This window comes from Mchenga conophoros, linkage group LG23 (genome assembly GCF_057382185.1).
Source record: "Mchenga conophoros isolate Kocher_MC1m ecotype Shallow Benthic linkage group LG23, M_conophoros_male_GT1.1, whole genome shotgun sequence".
NCBI lineage: Eukaryota > Metazoa > Chordata > Actinopteri > Cichliformes > Cichlidae > Mchenga > Mchenga conophoros.
In genome coordinates this window covers 23,158,515-23,178,915 of record NC_140547.1, presented here as the reverse complement: position 1 = coordinate 23,178,915, position 20,401 = coordinate 23,158,515, and the positions used below count along the sequence as shown (strand labels likewise).

General features: G+C 43.2%; 1 protein-coding gene across 2 annotated transcripts in view; it reads right to left on the bottom strand.

Moving 5' to 3' along the window:
- LOC146547253 (Krueppel-like factor 7) overlaps nucleotides 1-16,167 on the bottom strand; it is a 51,973-nt gene extending 35,806 nt beyond the window's left edge. Inside the window, exons 1-2 of one of the 2 annotated variants that reach the window (XM_085264764.1) lie at nucleotides 16,152-16,167; nucleotides 15,843-15,954 (exon numbers count right to left, since the gene is read on the bottom strand). In XM_085264764.1, coding sequence (XP_085120890.1) covers nucleotides 15,843-15,944 — 102 coding nt within the window. In that variant the 5' untranslated portion in view covers nucleotides 15,945-15,954; nucleotides 16,152-16,167. Of the gene's footprint in view, nucleotides 1-10,718; nucleotides 10,823-15,842; nucleotides 15,955-16,151 lie in introns of those variants that run through there. The other variant, XM_085264765.1, reaches the window with a different exon arrangement.
- Between the last annotated feature and the right edge of the window lie 4,234 nt (nucleotides 16,168-20,401).

Sequence of the window (20,401 nt, the reverse complement as noted above, 5' to 3'; positions counted from 1 at the left end):
ATGGGAATGAACCACAACATGTATATGTATGAGGTGGCTTTTTTTTTCAGATAGTGGGGGTCGGAGACAACAGTGGTTTTACAGCGGGGTTAGAGCAGCTTGCGACAGGATTTGGGGAGTCTGCGCTCCGGATGTGGGGACCCCATTGTGTGCGGCAGCCTGGCTAATCTTCATTACCGCACACAATGACGGGGCAAGAGAATGGGGCCTTGGCTGGAAAAAGGCACGGAGAAACAAAAGAGCGGCGAGCAGCGAAAGACAGGGGAGGAGGGCCGAAAATAACAGAGGGCTAGAGGAGGGAGATAAAGAGAACAGTGAAGCGGAAAAACTCTGTTTCCTCCTCATACAGTAGCAGTCAGCGAGGGCCCGCTCGGTACCCCAATCACGTCCACACACCGTGAAGTGCAACTGTGGCGCCGTGCCCGCACTGATAAGAGCCCAAAACGGTTTGTTTTTACGCGCTGAATAAGAAGCCACAGATTCTGTTTACCCTGCTTTTGCGTTGCAAGTGTTGTGTAACTGTGCGCCTGTCGGAGCCACAGTTTAAGCCTTTGTCACTCATTACAACACCAAATCTGAGGGTTAGCTAAGAAGCAAAAAAAGGAGGAGGAAGAGGGGGTGGCAAGAAAACAAGCAAAAGCAGGTCAGTGGCACAGCCTTGCAAGGCCAAGGTGGATTTAGTTCGGGGGGGGAAGTTGCGAGTGTGCGCAAAGTTACGCAAGGGTGTGCGCATTTTTGGAGCCGCACAACAGGAGGTGGGGGCCGCTGTCGTTCTGTCTTTATTCCGGCTGTAGCTGCTTTCAAAACAAACCTGAGCGACAAAGATTAGCGCAAGCTGCTTAAAATATTGAAAGACGTCTTCTCGCCACCACCGCCGCTTTGGGCTCCCCTCCAAGCGATAGTGTAGCGAGGGAGTGAGAGTCAGTGAGTGAAAGTGTGTGTGCGTGTGTGTGTTTAGGTTGTATGAGGATGGGCGGGGGCAGCGCGGCAGGCTGAACCCATTCACCCCTCGGTGCAGAGCGGCTGGCTTTTCAGCAGGAGTGTGAGGACTTTTCACCCCAATTTCATCATGACAATGCACAGCTGTGTGGCGGAGAAGAGGGGACTTGGGTTAGACACACTGAGAAAGGTGTTGGGAACTCATTGACTTTGGCCTTTAGGGTCTATGTTAGCCTGGTGAGTTGTACAGGTGGACAGATCGAGCCAAATATCAGTAGTATCGATGCTAATGCTGGTATCGGTATTGGACAGATACTAGTGCGATGGCATCGATATTTTGTTTTCATTATCTAAGTTCAGTATGCAGCTCACTGAATTATGTTAAATAAATAATGGTTTTTTGGAAGTGGAAAACATATACCTCTGAATATCTGAACCTTTTTGAGCCGACTGTCACAATGGTTTTAATTATAGCACATTTGCAGCATATTTAAACAGAAGCTGACCCAAAGTGCTTTAGAGCGCATTTACAACCCAGGTGTTCAAAAAACCCCAAATACATGAAAAGCATGAAAATACATGAAAATGTTTTTTTTTGTGTGTGTTTGCTAATTGTTGTGAAAGGTAAAAATTACAGTGATTTAGTGATCATTAAAATGTGTTCAGAATTTTCAAATTGATTATGATTCATCTGCCTTTATAGGTTAAAAGCATCAGTATTGATATCGGTCCTGTATATACTTGGTAAATACGCCCCCTCCTCCCATCTAAGAAGAGCTTTCAGCACAAAAAAGCGGGTGATTACAGGGCAAAAGGGTGAAATCTGGATTAAAAGACGTGTTAAGATTTCGGGGTTAAAGTTTAAAAGCTGGCAAATTAATGTATTTTAAATTAACGGGAGGTCATGACAGTTACAGTGAAATGTTTCTAAGACAGGAACAAGTCCGCGCGTTTACACACACCACCTGCTCCACTGAATATTCAGGGGAAAAAACAGCCACTTTTCTCCCACGTATAAACACACGCACACACACATAAACCCAATAAACCCTGCCTGTCTCTGTCTCTTTCTTGCTTATACACACACACACACACACATAGCAATGAAAATTATTGATGTGCTCTCTTATAAAACAGTGGCTGCTCCCTGAAGTATTCCAGGCAACATCACAGGCTGAAAATAGCTGCCGACCCAAATAACTTTCCCCGCTGGAACGGAGAAGGAGCCAGACCACAGCCACTGGCGACTGGCTTTACTAATTGGCATCATTTTACAATGAAATAATATCTGGGGCAATAGACTGAATAACACATAGTGGTAAACTGGTGAGCGGGAGCGTATGCCGTGTAGCCACATGAGCTTGGAGGATGGGGGAGCGATGTAAGGGAGGGTCAGGCGGAGGGTGGGGATGCCTTCATTCTTGTTAGCATAAGTTATCAAACTGTTTTCCTCTGAAAATAAGCACAGGGGGGGAATTGGGTAGTGAAACATTTATGTGACACCATCAGTTTAGTTAAAAGATGAGGGAAAACACATCTATGGTGTTTTGCTAAGATTTGACACAGATCCCCACAGAGATAGTTTGTTTTCATTGATATAGCATTGAATAATGGATTCTCTCTTTTTTGAGAAAATGTGAGTAAAAAAGGCTACAGAAGCCACATCCGCACACATTTAAGCAAGTACACTTGGGTCTGTGCTTCAGTTTTAGGTTTGAAGGAAAAAATGAATAAATACAAATATCTGCTGTGATATAACAATGCGAAAACATGATGATGGCCATGATAACTGGTGCTACAGAAGCCAGGTGTAGATAAATTCTGTATCTGGATGTTGACACTAGTGTGGATAAAACTTAAGGCTACTGCTGCTAGTATTGCTAAGGTTAGCCAAAATCTGACGTTGGGTGTTTGCCATATTAGGCAGAGTGCTGCACATTTCAACAACTATTTGTCGGCTAAGTTTCAGCGTTTTCTGAAGGTTGCCTTTTAGACTAGTCTAATGTTTTTTCTTCTCTGATTTAAGTGACTATAAATTAGTTGGCAGTAACATCCCATCAGGTCCAGAAGCCTAAGAGCTTTGACAAAATAGCAGTAGTTGATTGAAGGCTGACTTCCTAAAAAGGGTGTTTGAGTTGTAGTTAACCTAATGCAATGTTTTAAATGATTCTTACTCTTTCTGATTTTTTGACGGTGGTTTGTTGTTCCCACCTACTTGAAATTACAACCTGTTCCCTTAACTTGATATTTTTATTTAAGTAAATTTGTGCAACTTAAGTTTCCCTTTTTTGTGTTGTAAATTTGTTGGATTGATCTAAGTTCATCACGTGTTACCAGTTGACTTAATACAATTATGTTGTTCCAACAATTCTCTTTTTTCAGTGGGTGAGGATATTTTAGTATTAATAGTTCTTCTAGTTTACAATGAAAATCATTTTATCATCAATTTCCCTCAAAAGTTGAAAGAAAATCTCTATTTCTTGCACCAAACTGCCACATTCTTTCCTTTTTTACAGCATGACCCTCACTTTACTTTTAAATGTGGGAACAAATTCTCTGTGCGGTGATTTTATTGTACAAGAGCTCCAAGGTGGACTGTGCTGTATCCATTTTTGTCCACCTTGTCCACCTCAGACTATCAGTACAAGTCCAGGTCACGCCACCTACAGAAATACTCTGATGATTCTGCAGTGGGTGAATGTATCAGTGATGGGCAGGAGGAGGAGGAGTACGGTGCACTGGCGGATGATTTTATGTTTTGGTCTGGGAGGAATCACCGGCTTATAAATGTGAATAAGACCAAAGAGATGGTGATTGAAGTCAGAAGGAAGAGGATGGCTAGATGGCCTGTGTCTATTCTGGGACACTCTTTAAGCTGTGTTGGAGAGGAGGTCACTGAACAAACTGTTATCCACCTGCTAGACGGGCAGCAGATCACCTTCTCTAAAAGACTCGGTGCAACGAAAACAGAAATGGGAAATCTTTTGTACCGCATGTTATCACCATCTGTAATACAATATATCTTATAATAATGCATCAAAGAGCTATGCCTTATTTTAACGACTGCGATTCAAGCCAAATGACTAGACAGGGAGATTTTATACCCACATGCTATTCCAAAAAATCTGCATTTTCGGAAAAAAAGACAACGGTTCTGGTATTCGGATGACCCATGCTCATTTTGCTCAAGGCCCTGCACTTATGTCGACCACAAGACAGACACCACCCAAACTCCCAGTTTAGGCCACAATATCAAAATCCCCCACCACTGCACGAACACATCCTGTAAACTGCTCACACACACACACACACACACACACACACACGTACTTCTAGGGAACAAGCGAGGGAGGAAGGCATAAATACAGATGTCTTTTGGCAGCCTAAATCTTAATTAGCACCAGGAGATTCATCTAATCAAAGGGTTGCCAGCCCATCATTAAGGCTAAAACACACAGTGCTCTCCACATACGAGAACAGAACAATGGGAAACAGAGGTATACCGTCATGCTGATGAATGGCTCTTCCCACAGGTCTCATTAAATCACAGAAGGGCACTTCCCAGGCCGCTCGAAGAGTTAAGAAGGGTGCGCAATCTTCTCACCCCCTCTGTCTGTCAACGCTTATAACATCCTTTTTCCCCCCAAGTAAGCGTGTTAAAACATTATTTTTCATAGTGGAAAAACTGCGCTTTCAGGCTCTGACATACGGACTAATCCCAATTCAAGCTGAATCCGTCTGGTTTCGAGGAAACAAGTCATATCTTTTTCAGACAACTCAACCCTGCAGGGGCTTGGAATGACTGAAACTACATGACATACCCAGTTGGCTTGAGATATCTGTGTCTTTAGGGTAATTTGGGACCCAGTTTAATCTTCCAGAGAATTTAGCGTCAGCTGCTGACAATGGAAAACATGCTTTATCTATTTCCGAGCATCCAGCTGAGTCCTCACCCCTGGCTGCGAGCTGCCAAAACAGGTATGATGCTCTCTAAATTTTAAGTGAATGATGTGAAACAGCTTTGAGGAGGAGGATGACAGAGAAACTAATACATCGGGGTAGGCAGATTGAAACTGAATCTCATAAACGAGATGAAGGAGATAAGAAAGATAAAAGAAGGATGGGTGAAAAGGGAACAGGATGACACAAAAATACAAAAGGAGATAAAGGAAACAGAGACTGCTGCAAGAACAAATAGATCAATCATTAGAGAGATAACGTGAGGGAGCGATATAATGACAGATGAAAATGCCCTGTCACTCTGGCCAACCGGCCGGACAGCTTCGGAGTACCAAGCCACTGCACTGGGGGAACAAGTGCAGACCGGCTTTGCATGTCAGCCAACATGCAAAGCACAGTCGGGATTGCATACAAATCTGCAAAGACCCACAAACTCCTAGGAGCTTATGTCATGCACCTGAAAGTCGAACACACCAATAACTGGCATTGTTATGTCTTTACTGGACACACCGAGTCCGACCTCAATCTGAGATAACATCCTTTTGTAATACTTTTACAGCACGTCGTCGACAAGGTCTGCCGTTGTTCTTCACTGCTGACTGTCCTGCTTTATAGGCCATCCAGCCGGTTTCAGAGAGTGTCACGTCCTTGCCGCTGTCACCACAGAGAGCTTAGAGCCGTGATTGATGACTTCAGATGACATCAACAAGCAGCGGTGTTTACTCTGGGCAAATTGCCCTTGTCTCCCCCACCCCCCTTTCCATCTCTTTTTGCCCCTTTCTCTTTTGCAATCTTTGAAGCGAGATGGTCCACATGTCTGGATTTCTGGTTTCTGGATGGCTAGAAGTCTCTCGGGGTGGGATTAGCCTCACAGACTGACAGCTAAACAAACAAATAGTCCAAAACTGGTCTTCCTGCTTGCTGAGGCTGCCTAGCAACAGGTAGGCTGGAGGAGGGGGATGCAACGCTTCAAACGCTACAGCCGATTATGGCTCCAAAATGCCTGGACATTGTGTGGATGTGTGGGCTTTATTAAAGCCAAGGGATTTCTGAATATGTGAGCATCCAGGAAGACTAAACACTCGGTTTAGTAACACTTGGTTTTCTTAGTTACTTTCTGTTGTTACTCACAGTTTTTTTTAAAACTGTCAAGGTCTTTTAGATTGCATTCTACTATTTGAATAAAATAAAACAAACAAGGTGGGATTTAACTCCAGCTGGGTGTAGCGAGAAAGAAATGTTTAATGTGCCAGCAGCTACCTGGCAACAGTGTAGGATTACCTTAATATTTACTTGTGACTGCAACTGGAAATCTGTGACTAAATTCATCAGTGTGATATAAAATACCACTGGAGATCCGATTGGAAAGGTAGGAGTGAAATCAGAGTACACATTCTCATTGAAAAATACAACAAGAAACGTGTGCAAACACACCTGGAAACACAGTATATAAGGCAAAAACAGGGTTTGTACAGTACTAAACATCTTAAAAATGAATATTTGGTGTGAACTCTCTTAGGCAGCTTTCTTGTCATTTCTTTAAGCAGTCTTCAGGAATAGTTCTCCAGGCTTCTTAAAGGACATTCAAAGCTCTTCTTTGGATGTTTCTGCCTTTTGTTCTGTTCTCTGGCAACATGATCCCACACTGCTTCAATGATGTTACGCATTTTCATTTGAAAATGCAGTTTTCTCTCCGTTTTGGCCTCGCGTCCACACTGAGACGGCGTTTTCACTCAAGGAAAACGCAGTGTTTTGAAAACGCTCTCGAAAACGCATACTTTTGAAAACGGTGCTTTCACATCGCAGTGTGGACAGCGAAAACTGAGACTTTTTGAAAACGATGACACATTTAAGTCATGTGACTAATTAAACAAAGATAGCAGAGGGCATTATACAGCAGTTGTTTTGTTTGCTCTCAATTTTGATAGCCGCATTAAAGATTAATATCAGTCTGTACATGCTTCAGATAGCTTTTCTTCAAATCTTTAATTCTCACTCGCTTTTGCAACTTTGTACTTTTGTACTTTTGTGTTACTCGCAGCAACAACTCCACCTCATTGTTAGTCCATTTAAAAAACTCGGTGCTTTTCCTCAACAGTTTGCTGCAACTTTTCAAAGAGCCAGAAAGTAAATAAACTGTAGACACAAATGAGGCAGGTTCGAATCGCCTTGCGTTTCACGCATGTGCAGTACTGGAACATAAGCGTTTCCGGCCGTTTCAATGTGGACGCACAACTCTGTGAAAATGACTGAAAAGGCTAGTGTGGACGCGGAGCCCTTTCAGATGAAAATGCCATTTTTAAATCTATCCAGGCTAGTGTGGACGTAGCCTAAGGGACACTGATCCATGACTGAGAATACTTTACTGTATTTTTCTGTCCAGGTATGATTTTACTGCATTGACAGTGTTTTGGGGATCATTGTCGGGCTAAAAAATGAAGCTGTGGCCAATCAGATGATTTCCAGATGGTTTTGCATGGTGGATCAAAAACCTGACTATACGTTTCAGTTTTTAATGACACATGCACACCATGCCGAGATATGACAAGGTTCAACTAACAGCTCTTTGAGAATCACCTGTTGGTGCAAAAATACAATTTTACCTGTCAAACTGTGTTACGTGTGGCATTTTTCATAGATTTAGCTAAAGAAATTGAAACAAATTGTGCTTTTATGACAGGCTGCTAGTGAAAAAGTGCCTAAAGACACAATTTAAAATTGGTTTTCCCACAAAACTGGCTCATCCCTTGACTTAGGAGCCTTTCTTATGCTTGAATGAGTCATAGACACATGTTAAGAAAAAAAAATCTGAAAAAGGTACAAGGACTGGGATGAAAAGGAATGAAAAAGCAGTCAAAGCCCTTCAGAAAGCCTGGAGAACTATTGGTCAAAACCACTTTAAAAAATTACAAAAAAGTCATTGGAAGCAAAATATAAAGAAATGAGGGGTAGTTCAAGACTTTTGCACAGTACTCACCTGTGATCTGTGCATTTTTTGCCTCACAGTTTTTTTTATAAAGTTAGTGAGTAAACTAAACAGGGAAAAAATATTAAATGGGTTAAACAGTAAACTATCCCTAACCCCCACTGGAACGTATCAGCTATTGACTGATGACTGTGAGTCGGGGGATAATGGCCAATCTTTTTCACTTTCCTACCAGCAGGTAGGACTTCCTCTGCCATGTGCCAATCATTGTTTGCAGATACAGGAAAATTTCAAAAAGTTACTTAAAAGCAAAATCTTCATCTTTCAGTGGCCAATTTTTTTTGTAAATGCCTTTTTCCTACTGATTCTGCATATTCATAAAAAAGCATGTGTTTATAGAGATTAACCTAACCTTAACCCTAAATGGCTCACCTGACCTTGTGGATTTTAAGGCCTTCAAGAAATGTTTCTGTAAAGCTGACTGCCTCCTGGCTTCAGGTCAGAACACTTTTAACTAACCAAACAACATCATAAGTCTGGCTGTGATTATTTTGCTAAATCCATGTTTTAGAGTTTTGCTATGCTTGTTATGAGAAGGCCAAGACTACATATCTTCCTGCCAGCATCCACCGATACATGCTTAATCTGCTCGCTCATGATCGGAGCTGCAAACATGGAGCTCACTGTCATCCTACCCTTTCACGGCAATAAACTTTATTGAAATAGCAGAAGGAAAACTATTTTTCGGCTTTATTCGTGACACGCTCCCTGTTAAAGGGCCTTTATTCAGCTTTGTGCCAAATTTTGATTGCGTAACTCCTGAGTTCAACTTTTTGTAGTGAGACTGACTTTAAATGAGGGTTAGAGCAGGGCAAATCAAACAAGGCGGCTGTGACTTCGTCAAAAGTGCCTTCTCAGAATTTGTCAAAGAGCAAAGAAGGGAGACAGCGAGAGAGAGACAGTCAGGAGATAAAGAGAGAGGGAGAGAGTTGGTGGTGATTCCAAAGCATAAAATGAGTGTCTGAGACTTCTCTTCCTTTCTCTTTCCTCCCTGCGGTTGCCAAGCCGGATGGCAGCAGCGAAGCATGTCGGATCACTGTAAGGTGCTGTAACGGCTTCCCGATTTCGCCTCAAATGATGTGAAAATCATTGCCAAGCCATGTGTGGTGGTGTGAGGCGAAAAAAATGACTAGCTTCTCTTCTCACTGTTAATCAAACCTGGGGTGGCAGAGCGTTTCGCAGACGGAAGCCATACATAAAGATGTGCTTGTTCACCGCTCTCCCTCCACCAACACCCCCAACCCCACCAACCCTCTGCCATTTTCTCCTACACCACCTACTCTGGCTTTTCTCTGACGCGCCAGTCACCGGAGAGTCAGACAAATGAATACTTCCTCTTTTTCATCAGCGCTTCCCACCTTTTCATCAACGCCCATAAAGCAGTAGCCGGCACCTATCACTGGCAATTGCCTCTCGGCTGCTTGAGTGATGAGACAGAGGTGGCAGAGTTCACTAAGTGCTCTTATGGCAGAATGGATGTTACTGGGTCAGAGGGTCGCTCGTACATCTCATTACACAGGATACACAGACGCACACAAACCTGTGCACCTGCCCGCGACTGTGTGTGCATACAAAGAAAATGCATCCTGACGTGAAATGATGAGCCTGTGGCCCCCGCGTGTAGCAGCAAACACTCAGGCCTGTGCAATACACACTAGGCTCTAACCTCTAGACATGAGTGCTGTGCAATACTGCAAATTTTGGTGTCAATCCTATACCAGGTAAATACAGGGTCTGTATTGCTGATACTGACACCAGCACCTTTTATAAAGCACTAGAGCAGTGAGACATTATTTTTACTTTCCACAACAATTAGTTAACACAAAAAAACACACTGTAAAACCTTTCTGCTTTTCATGTATTTTGAAACTGCTTTTAGTTTTTGGAGACCTGGGTTGTAAATGTGTCTGTCTCTTAAGCACTTTGGATCAGCTTCTATTGTTTAAGTGTGCTATAGGCTATAAATAAAATAGACGTGACAGTCAACACAGAAAGGTTCAAATGTTTTTCTTCTTCAAAAGAATGAAAATAGAAAAAAAAATAATTTTAAGGACAGAAACAAAATATCGATCCTATCACGCTGGTATCGATCTGATACCGATACCAGTGTTGCTATCGATACTAGCGATATTTGGATCTATGCGCTCACCTCTACTAGACATTAAGAAAAAGGTAAAAATAATGAATGACATGCATGTAAGCGCAATGCAGCTCCTCCAAAATGACTATCTCATCAGCTTTTGCTGTGTCTGCTAATTAGATGAACTTGTTGCTCTTTAACTACACACACACATTTATCAGAATGATAACCTTGTGGCTGAAAACATTTAAGAAGAGTCCAGCAAAGACGCTGCATTGTGTGCAACGGCGCACAAAGACTCCCTTTCATGCCTCGCTGCGTCACGGGCCAGCAGGCTATGTCAAACACATTCTACGTGACATCCATCTCCAAGATCTCCTGCTTGATCTCGGGTTAAAAAACAAAACACCGCAAGGAATCAATTCCGAACTCCAGCATCATGAGGTAGCACATGAATATGGAAGACGGCTGAACAGAGCCAGACGTCAGCTAAACTAAAACACAATTAATGTTTCTCTCCCTCCCTCCACCCTCGCCTTTTTGGAGAAGGCCCAAACTCGATTTCGGGGAATTCCGCATCTCATACTTAAGAGTTGATGTGACATTTTAATAAAGCAACACGCCGGGAACGAAAAAACACTCGCAGGAACTCTTCTGAGACAAATAAGATTAAGTCCCGGGTTTGTCCTTCCTCTGCCTTGCTGAACTGTGCCGGCTACAGGATTGATTTAATTTTAATTTGCATAAAATTACATCAGATCTCAGGCGGCGAAAGGTCACGGAGAACACGCGAGACCTGTTCCAGAGCTTCATTACTTGAGACAAAGGTCCAAAAAAGTGGTGGATGCAGGTACTCCACGAAAGCCCCACGGAGATCAAAAGATCCATACTGTGTCAAATCTATAAGCAGGAAGAAAATAAGGGGGAAAAAGGGGGGGGGGGGGGGGGGGGGTTGAGCGAAAGGGGAAAACCAGGGATGGAGGAAGACAGGAAGGTGGGCGGCGGGAGCGCAAGTTGGCTGCTCTCCCCAGCATGCCTGCTGTGTGTGAGAAAGCAGCTGTGGCCTACTGAGGATTACATAACATACTGGGACACACACACATATCCAAGGCTGCACGTGGATGCGTATGGATGTGCGCGGTTCCTTCGCTCTCTCAGTCCTCACCGCTGTCTCTCTATAGGAGGATGGTGTTGGGGTGAGTGGGGGTATTTTCTCTATGTTTCTTTGGCCCTGACTCCAGCTTAAACGAGCCCAGTGTGGTGCGACTTTTCCCTCTGACTCAAAATGTGAAACGACTCCATCCATCAGCATCCCTACTTCTTCTGAGCATCAGGACATCCTGCTTCTCCACCCTTTTGATTGTCTTTCTATATGTGCGCCTCACTCCTGGGGTGGGGGGGTGGGGTTCAAACCCACCAGACTGTGAAATGCAAAATCTTGCAGTGGAGAGAATGTGCATGCTCTGCAACTTCCTCCACCTCTATCCTCCGCCCACCCCCCCACTCAGTCCCAGACGGAGTCGCCTTCGCTGCCAGTTGGATGTAAGTGGATGCATCTGAGCAAGCGGGCTCGCTTATGGAGGTTGCGGCTGCCATGAACAGCCTGTCCTCATATAGGAGCTCCATAATGCACCGTCAAGCAACGTGCAGACATTTTGCTTGTGCAGGCAGTCGCACTACATGTGTGTACTCTGTGTGTGTGTGCTGAACCTCTGAGGGATAATATATGTGTTGGAGGGTATAAAGTGTGTCCCGAGGTCAATGACCGAGAGCCATCAGTGGTGTCCTGTTACAATCCTGCCCATCAGGGTCAGGTGCGGTGGACTGGGACACGTCATCAGCGGAGACTGAAAAATCCATCATGTCGGCCTGAAATCTGATCCAGATGTTTTTTTTCTTCTTCTTTTTTTTTTTACAGATGCTGGCAAACCGACAGCAAAAGCCAACCAAGGCTTTCTCTGACCAAAATGCCAGTTTACAAAGGAGCCTAAACAAGCATGGGAAAGAGAAGCCAAGACAGCGAGACAGCAGAATAACACGTGCGCTCTTTGCTTTGAGAGAAACTGGGTCCCACAAATAATAAGTGCGCTCTGACCGGCTCTGCTTGTTCCAAATCCAGCTCAGCCCCGCACTTTGTTCCAACTCTGAACAGCCAACTGTACGGGGATTTGGAAGCGAGACAGCGCGCAGTTCAGCTTGGCACTATTAGGTTCAATAATGGAACAAATAGCAGCCTCAAATGTACCATCTGCAGACCTCCAAAAACACTTTACTGCTTTTCTTCTCCCCATCCCCCTATAACCGGCTGAATCATGCCTCGCAGACACCAACAGGGGACACAGTCATCACTCTTGCCATCGCGTCTCAGGGACCCATTTAGGGGCCGACAACAACGGCCTCCTATCTCGCCATCAGGCCGCCGTAAAAGCATCGAATTCTAAATTGTGCCTGGAATACAGAGGGGACCGCTCAAACTGCAGGGCCTCGGCTGGAGACGGAGCTTTTAAGGCAAGCCACAGCTCATAATTCCTGTATTCAGGGGAGCTCAGTGGCATCTTCATGCTGCTACGATGAGCACAATGATCGATTTGCAAAGCTCAAATCCTTTTGCTCTCAAGGCTGCAGGGATCTTCTTATCTAAACTATAGATAGTTTTTCCAAAAGAAGAAGAAACCTTCTCCTCTGGTGATTTGTAATGGGGCTGGAGGCTTTGAATGCTTTGAGGAAAGCATGCATCTTGTAAAGCAACTGAGAGGCGACTGTAAAAACTGCATGCCTGAGAGTCGGGATAATGACAACACACTTGAGTTGGACTTGACAATGTTACTGCCCCCAACTCTAAACTGTTACTATAGAAGGAAAATGTTCTTTTGTTTTGCGCCCATCTTTACATGTTTTACAGCTTATACACCAGAGACATCAAACATAAGGCCTGGAGGCCAGAGTCTGAAGGCACTGGATGGTTTGGGAAAATGTGAAGGAAGGCATTCATTTTGGACTTTTAACTATATTTCAATAGGATTTAAAGCTTTTCCTACTCATAAAGAGCTCTAAAATGGCCATTCACAATAACCAAAGTAATTAAATTATAGATTTCAGTAATTTTCATTCTGAGACTACACCCAACTCTTAACTGTTACAACAGAAATGAAACGTAACAGTTAGCTTCATTTGTGCACATCATTACATGATTTACAGATATCCAACTTATTTTACATTCCTGGCAACATACAGACCACTTTGATCCTATGTGGGCCGGACTGGTGAAACTCCAGTTTCAGAAACTGAGGTACACATTTAATCAGTGAGACATCTTAATATAAGAAAAAAGTGCAGGACTCTTTGGACTTAAATTGGAAGAGGTAATTTTTTTAAATTACAAAAATCTACAATTTCATTTCTTTGGTGTGTTGTGAATGGACATTTTGGCGGTCTTTATCGGTACATAAAGCTGTAAAACTTGTGAAAATACAGTTAAAAGTCCAAAAGTTATGTCCTCCCTCACATATTCCAAAGCCATCCACTGGGCTGGTTTGGAGTCTCTGCCAGGTGAATTTTGGCCCTGGCAGGTGTAAGGTGTAAGGCAGGTGGTGTTATGTTTAACACCACCTGCCTTACACCTTAGTAGGCCAACAAGCATTTCCATTTTGCTACAATTCTTCTAGAAGCAAAGTCTTAAAAGTCAGCAGCCATCTCTGGATTTGTGTTGCCTCCCAAAACCAAAGCGAGGATCTTTCACTTGTTAGACCAGACACAATGGAGCCACTTCCAGTCAAAAACACTAAACAAAAGAACATTTAAAAAGTAGAACCTCTCTCAGTTACATTTCTACATTAAGTTAACCTTACTTATGAGAAAGTAAAATATGCAAATCTTGTACAAAACAAGTAACATCAATTTAAGAGGAGGTGAGTCGTACTAGCTGTTTATTGTGAGTGTGCAACAGTTAGCTTTGTGGGGGTGTGGGGGTTCCTAAGCAACCCCCAGAGACTGCTCTGGGTTCAGTTTAAAAAGTTTAAAAAGTTTTAAGTATTTAGCGCTATCTTGTAGTAGTTTCATTCAATTCCATTTAGTTTAACTTATATTACGCCAAATCACAACAACAGTCGCCTCAAGGCATTATTTAGTATTTGTCTTTTTTTTTGTCTCTCTGTTTAATGCCTCTGGTTTGAAGTTAGCCAGCTAACTTTAACTTAACTACACTGCATGTGGGCAATTTGCAGGCAAGGCAACATCACCAAGGTCCCAGAGTTGTATTAGCCAGAAGAAAGGCAGGTCACGGTCAGTTTGATCTTTCCATTTAGCCCAGGCTGAGGGCAGATTCAGTCACAGAATTCATCTATGAAATTACGTTTACCATTTTTTTTAAAAATCCCAAAACTACAGCTAATCACACAAAATGATGCCAGACATCCTGGCAAAAAACGAGCCGATCTAAATCTAAAACAGTCAAAGACCAAACAGAGCCCATAAACAGCGATTCCAATAAAAGAGAGCTGACATTTCCCACCCTCACAGAGAAGAGCTTTGCCCACATATCCAGCTGTCTTCTCTCTTCCATTTGCATTAGGTATTGATTTTAAAATGCAGGCTGTGGGTGAGAAGCAAGAGAGAGCGAGAGAGAGAGAGAGAGGGGGAGAGGGAGAGAGAGAGATATTCACTCCATATGATGCCCCCCACATGCAATTTAAGAAAAAAATCCCCTGACAGGAGGATAGGCAGGGAGTTGGAGACTTGTTATGAAAAGATGCGTCGGTGGCTAACAGTAGGATGCCAATTAGGCTGCTTGGCCACAACCAGTCACGCACCGGTTTCTCCCTCTTTCTCTCTCCATCCCCTCCCTCCCTTTACTCGTGGAGCATAGAAGTGGGGAAAAACTCAAGCTCATATTTCATGAACAATACCGGCATCAGATTTCTGTGCTGTGATTTTTTTTTTCTCCCCCTCCTTGTCCGGTAATTCAAGTGCAGCATGGAAAGCATCCTCTCCAGCATCAGCATCATCAGCAGCAATGCAGGTGGGCTCTTATTTGGACACACAAATGGAAAAGAGGAAAGTAGGAGGCATGTTTGGGGGAAGATGTCCCTCCTCTGAGTGACAGGGGGACACCAAACCGAAGCAGTGAAGGGGGAAAATGTAAAAATGAATCATTTGTTCGTTAAAAAAAACTCCGATTTGAAGATTTTTTTTCTAACACACACACCCACACCATCATCACCACCACGCAATGAATAAATAAACCCAGCTCTGGTGCCATTTTTTAAACAGTTTTACAAACTAAAGAAGAAAGAAGAAGAAGAAGAGACGCGTAAGCGCAGATGGCGTGAAGTCTCTCCGCGCACCCCGGCGCCATGTGGCCGCGTGAAACCCAAAGCTTTACACAGCATCTCTCCGTAGACACCCGCTGAATTTGATGAAGCAAAAGGGGGATTTAAAAAATATGAACAAATAAAAAAATGTGGACATTACTGGTGACAGCTTCTTCCCTCACCTCCTTCTTCCCGTTAACACTTAAACTGCTGCTACAGAGCCAGACGCGTTGGGGGATCTATTATGGATAGGAGAGGGGAATTCTTTTCGTGCACGAGGGTTCAAACCTGAGTAATCTGAAGGTTGCAAATCTATTATTTACGTCTAATTCACTCCCTGTTCGAGTGCTCATCTTCACCTCCCCTTACATCATATTTGACAGCTTTATTACGCGCTGCTTTGCGTCCGCATTTTATCCACTTTGCTCATTTATCGGGAAAAACCTGCCAGATACACGAGTGCGTGTTTCTTCTTTTTCTTTGAAAGTTGTGCATCCCGAGCGCAAATTTGCGAGCTCGCGGCTGAAGCTGGCACAGCCGATGCTGAAAGCTGAAAGTTGACACGTACCTGCTGCCAGTTCTCCTCCAGCGAAGGCATGGCCGAGAAGTAGCCGGTGTCGTGCACGAGCTGAAGTTCCTGAAAGATACTGTGGTTCGCCAAGACATCCATGCTTTACGCTCTGGTGATGGGAAAACAAGAATGATCCACAGGGAAGGGGGTGGGAAGCAGAAGAAGAAGGAGAAGAAGAGGAAAAATCTATATATGTGTGTATGTGCCTCCTCTCTGGGCTCTGTCAGACCTCTAAATCCACTTCTTTCATATTAGTCCTTAAACAGGGACGTTAACGGCTGAGCGAGGCGGCTGGCTTCCCCGTACCTGCGCGCATTCTCGGGAGTCGGTGCGTAAAGAGGAGGTTGGAGGTGATGGAGGCTCCATGCGTATCCGTGTTGCCAAAATAGACACGCGATAGGGGAACCGAAGGAGGGGGTGGGGCTTGGTAAACGAAGGGGCGTGGTTCGGCTTGTCAGTCAAGCCCCTTTTAAGGCGAATGGGCGGTTCGGGAGGCGTTAGAGCGGCTGGGAGAGCGTGCAGAGGCGGGGTTGGAGGGGGGGTTTCGCCGGGCAGGATTGGCTCCCGTGTCCAGTCACTCACGCCAAATATGGGCTCGATAGGTGAGCTATTTATGGATGGGTATATTAGATTTGGATGAAGGTCTGAAAGACTAGTCTGAGAGGCGAAGCTGTGGTGTAAACATCATGTGCTAACAAACGGGAGCGAGGAGCGGTGCTGATAGCCTCCTATATTGTTCCCCACAGTGCAAATGTTTAATTATAAAAAAGAGCTGCAGGAATATAGGAAAGCATATTCCTGCAGGGATTATGCTTTTAATGAGTTTAGAGTCAACGTATCGCACTTAATGGTGTTTTAATCTCCTGTAATGTTGTTTCAGGGCTTCTGCAGAGACTGTGCTATTACTGTACAGGCAGGAATCTCATTAAAGTGACCCACACAGCAAAACGTGGTGGGAAAAAGAAAAGTTCACAGTGTGTCTGCGAGTGTGTGTGTGTGGAGTGATAAATAAGTATCCAAATCTTCTACCATGAGTCTTGTTTGGTGGTGTGAGTAATCCCGCTTATTCGCCGGCGCCCCGTGTAAGCCATCGAAATTGTACACTTCCACACGGGCTCAATAGTCCCTCGCACACACAAGGAGAGAGGCAGAGACTGCTGCTGTCTCTAATCTTATTACAGCGCTAGGGGAAGGCTAGCTGAGGGCCCCGGCACCGCAATTTACACATGGCATCTTCGGGAGGGAGACAGATGATGAAGTTCCTGCTGACATTTATCCATTTGACACAACTCACTCCATCTTTCTTTGCCCTGCCTTTCTATTTGTCTTCCTGCTTTCTTTTCAAATCTTCACCTTTCTTTATCTGTGAGCCCCCCCCCCCCCCCCACCACCACCCACAATCATCTTGTAGCCCAGTCAGAATTTCATGAGTTTACCGTAATAAAAACATATAGCAGGAGGAAAACACATGACAGAGACATCTACAGTTGCCATGTGCTTTCTGGAAAACAGTCGAAGTGTGCTCGCCCCTGTTTAGGGAATCTCTTCATGGCTGACTGAGGTGTAAAATATTTACAAGATAAATCCTGTTGTTTTTATGCATTCTTCATGCGGTTCCTTGGGTTTATCAAAGAGGCAGACGAAAACTGACAAAGGGCTAAGACTGTTAAGTTGTTGTTGTTTGTTTTTAAATCACCGCGTACGGTGTAGAGTTTAAATTTGCTGGCGCTTTGTTCATTGCAGCAGTTTTAGGTTAAATTCTGTGCGTAAACGTGCTTGCGTATTATTTGTTATTTTTATTTTACTGTTCTGTGTGAAAAATTTTATATTCATAGTGAATTTCCATTATAATAATGACGTCAGTCTGCCATCAGACACAAACTATACTGTTTAACTGTTAAACTCACATGGCAGAGACATGACACATTTAGGCATGCAGACATGGTCAAGATGACTCGCTGAAGTTCAAACTGAGCATCAGAATGAAGAAGAAAGACAATTTATGTTTGTCGGTCTGAGTATTTCAGAAACTGCTGATCTGCTGGGATTTTCCCACACAACCATCTCTAGGGTTTACAGAAAATGGTCTAAAAAAGAGAAAATCTCCAGTGAGCGGCCGTTCTCAGAGAGAAAATCCCTCGTTGATGTCAGACATCAGAGGAGAATGGTCAGTCTCCATTGAGCTGATAGGAAGGCAACTGTAACCCAAAGAACCACCCAATAAAACCAAGGTATGCAGAAGAGCTTCTCTCTGAAAGCACATCAAACCTTGAAGGCAGACAGCAATAGAGCAAGACCACACCCAGGGGTCACTCCTGTCAGTTAAGGGCAGGAAACTGAGGCTACAGTTCACACAGGCTAAGCAAAATCAGACAACAGAAGATTGGTAAAACATTGCCTGGTCTGAGGAGTCTCAAGTTCTGGTGCAACAATCAAATGGCAGGGTCAAAATTTGGTGTAAATAACACGAAAGCATGGATCCATCCTGCCTGGTGTTGGTGTAATGAAGTGGGGGATATCTTCTTAATACCAGCTGAGCATCATTTAAACACCACAGCTTACCTGTGTAATGCCATGTCCGTCCCTTTATCACCACAGTGTACCATCTTCTGATCTTCTAAATGTCATGTTTAAAACTCTTTGTTGACTCTTTCAACAAAACAAAACAAAAAAACTTATGAAATCTGTATATTTTCTTCCCCATTAAAATTAAATTAAATTAAATTAAGCACACTTCAAACACAGCATGTGTAAACTGTTGACCATGCAAATTGGTCGGCAGTTCATCAGACGTTGAACTGCTGACTATATTTATATTTATATTTTATATTTTGATTATATTATATTTTATTATATTTTGATTATATTTTGGAGATATAATGTGCTCCTGCACATGGATTTTGATGTGCTGCGACAATTACAACTGCAGACTTAGCCAGTCTGTAGTTTTAATTGTTCTAGTGAGGTTCCTGAGGTATTAATTTCTTTTAAACATTTAACATCTGTGCAAAAAGTTTAGATAAGTGTGAATCACCTAAAAATTAATAAAGATATTCAAGTTTGACGGCATTTATTATAGAAGCATTCTGGCTGTAGGGCAGGGTGTTGTTGCTGTTGCTGAAGAATGTATTATTTACTGAAGTGAGGACGTGGGACAACACTGTCACTGAAAACCAGATGTGAACCAGCCACAGAGGTTTTGTGCCTGTAAGATTGATGTAGCCATGGCGATGTCACCCAGTAGCGATGGCTGTCGTCGTCTCAGGTTTTTCATTCTGAGCGTCACAAGTGAGGAGTAGATCTGACTGAGACTGACTGACTGATTTCTCTCAGTGTGTTCGTGTTATATAAAACAAACACCATGCTGTATTTAATAAGGCTTGAAACAAGTGACTGAGACCACAAACTCATTAGGAAAGTTTTTACTGAGTACGAGAGGAGAAGAAGACTGTTAACAGTAGTGTATTTACCCCCTGCTGAACAGTAGAAATAAGCTACAGAGCCCGTGGTTTCAATGCAGAAGATTAAATATTACAATTAAGACACATTTTCAAAACAAGAAGGCCACGTGAGGCCGACTTGCTACAATTCTGATTAAACCACGTAGTCTATCAATAAAGTGCAGGTCACACACGCCTCAAATAGGTTATAAAAGACTGAATTAAAGCATTGGGCAAAAGTCTAGAGCCACTCCCATTTCTTTATACATTGTGAGAACAAAATGAAGGTTTTGACTTCAGAGGTGAATGTCAAAGAACAAACGGTTTAAATATAGTTTATGCATCTCGATTCATTTAGTTTTAATTGCCTACATATGATAGGATTGCTCCAAAAAAATGTAAAGTTGATTCAGGTGACTAAAATATTATGTGCATTTGTAGTGTTTTTAGAAGCGTGAGTTGCTCCACATGGACTACAAAGGGTCTAACTTTGTCTGACATCAAATGTGAAATGTGTTCGTATAACATGTGGGGTGTTTTCATGAGAAACGGGAGCATGGGACATTCCCCTCCAGGATAAAATGTGCATGTCTGAGTAAATTGTTGCACTGTTTACTTCTGATTGGATCACTTCCACATTTGTCCCGCCTTTCTACACAATGTACTTCATTCTGATTGGATCTCATTTCTCTAGAACATTTTCACCTTGTTTTCATTCGTTATCAAACGTGCCAGTCCATTATATCATAGTTTTTGTCCCTGTTGTCTTTTTTTTTTTTATCAGAAAAAAAAGATTTCTGACAAAAACTATGATGGAAGTTGTTGGTCTAAGAAATTAACACTGCTAAAGAGGTTAAAGCACAGATTTATTCATTGATCAACATGTATTGGCCTATGGCCTTGATGACCCTGAAGAAGGCCAAATTGGTCAAGTAGTGAAGCTGTTATTTATGCTCCAAGCGTTGATGGAGCAATATGCCAACATATTGGCAAATACAGTAGCTCTTTGGGAATCGCCTTGTTGGTGCAAAAATACAATTTTATGTCTGTCAAACTGTGTTATCTTTGGCATTTTTCATTGACTCACCTAAAGAAATGGGAATAGGTTGTGACCAG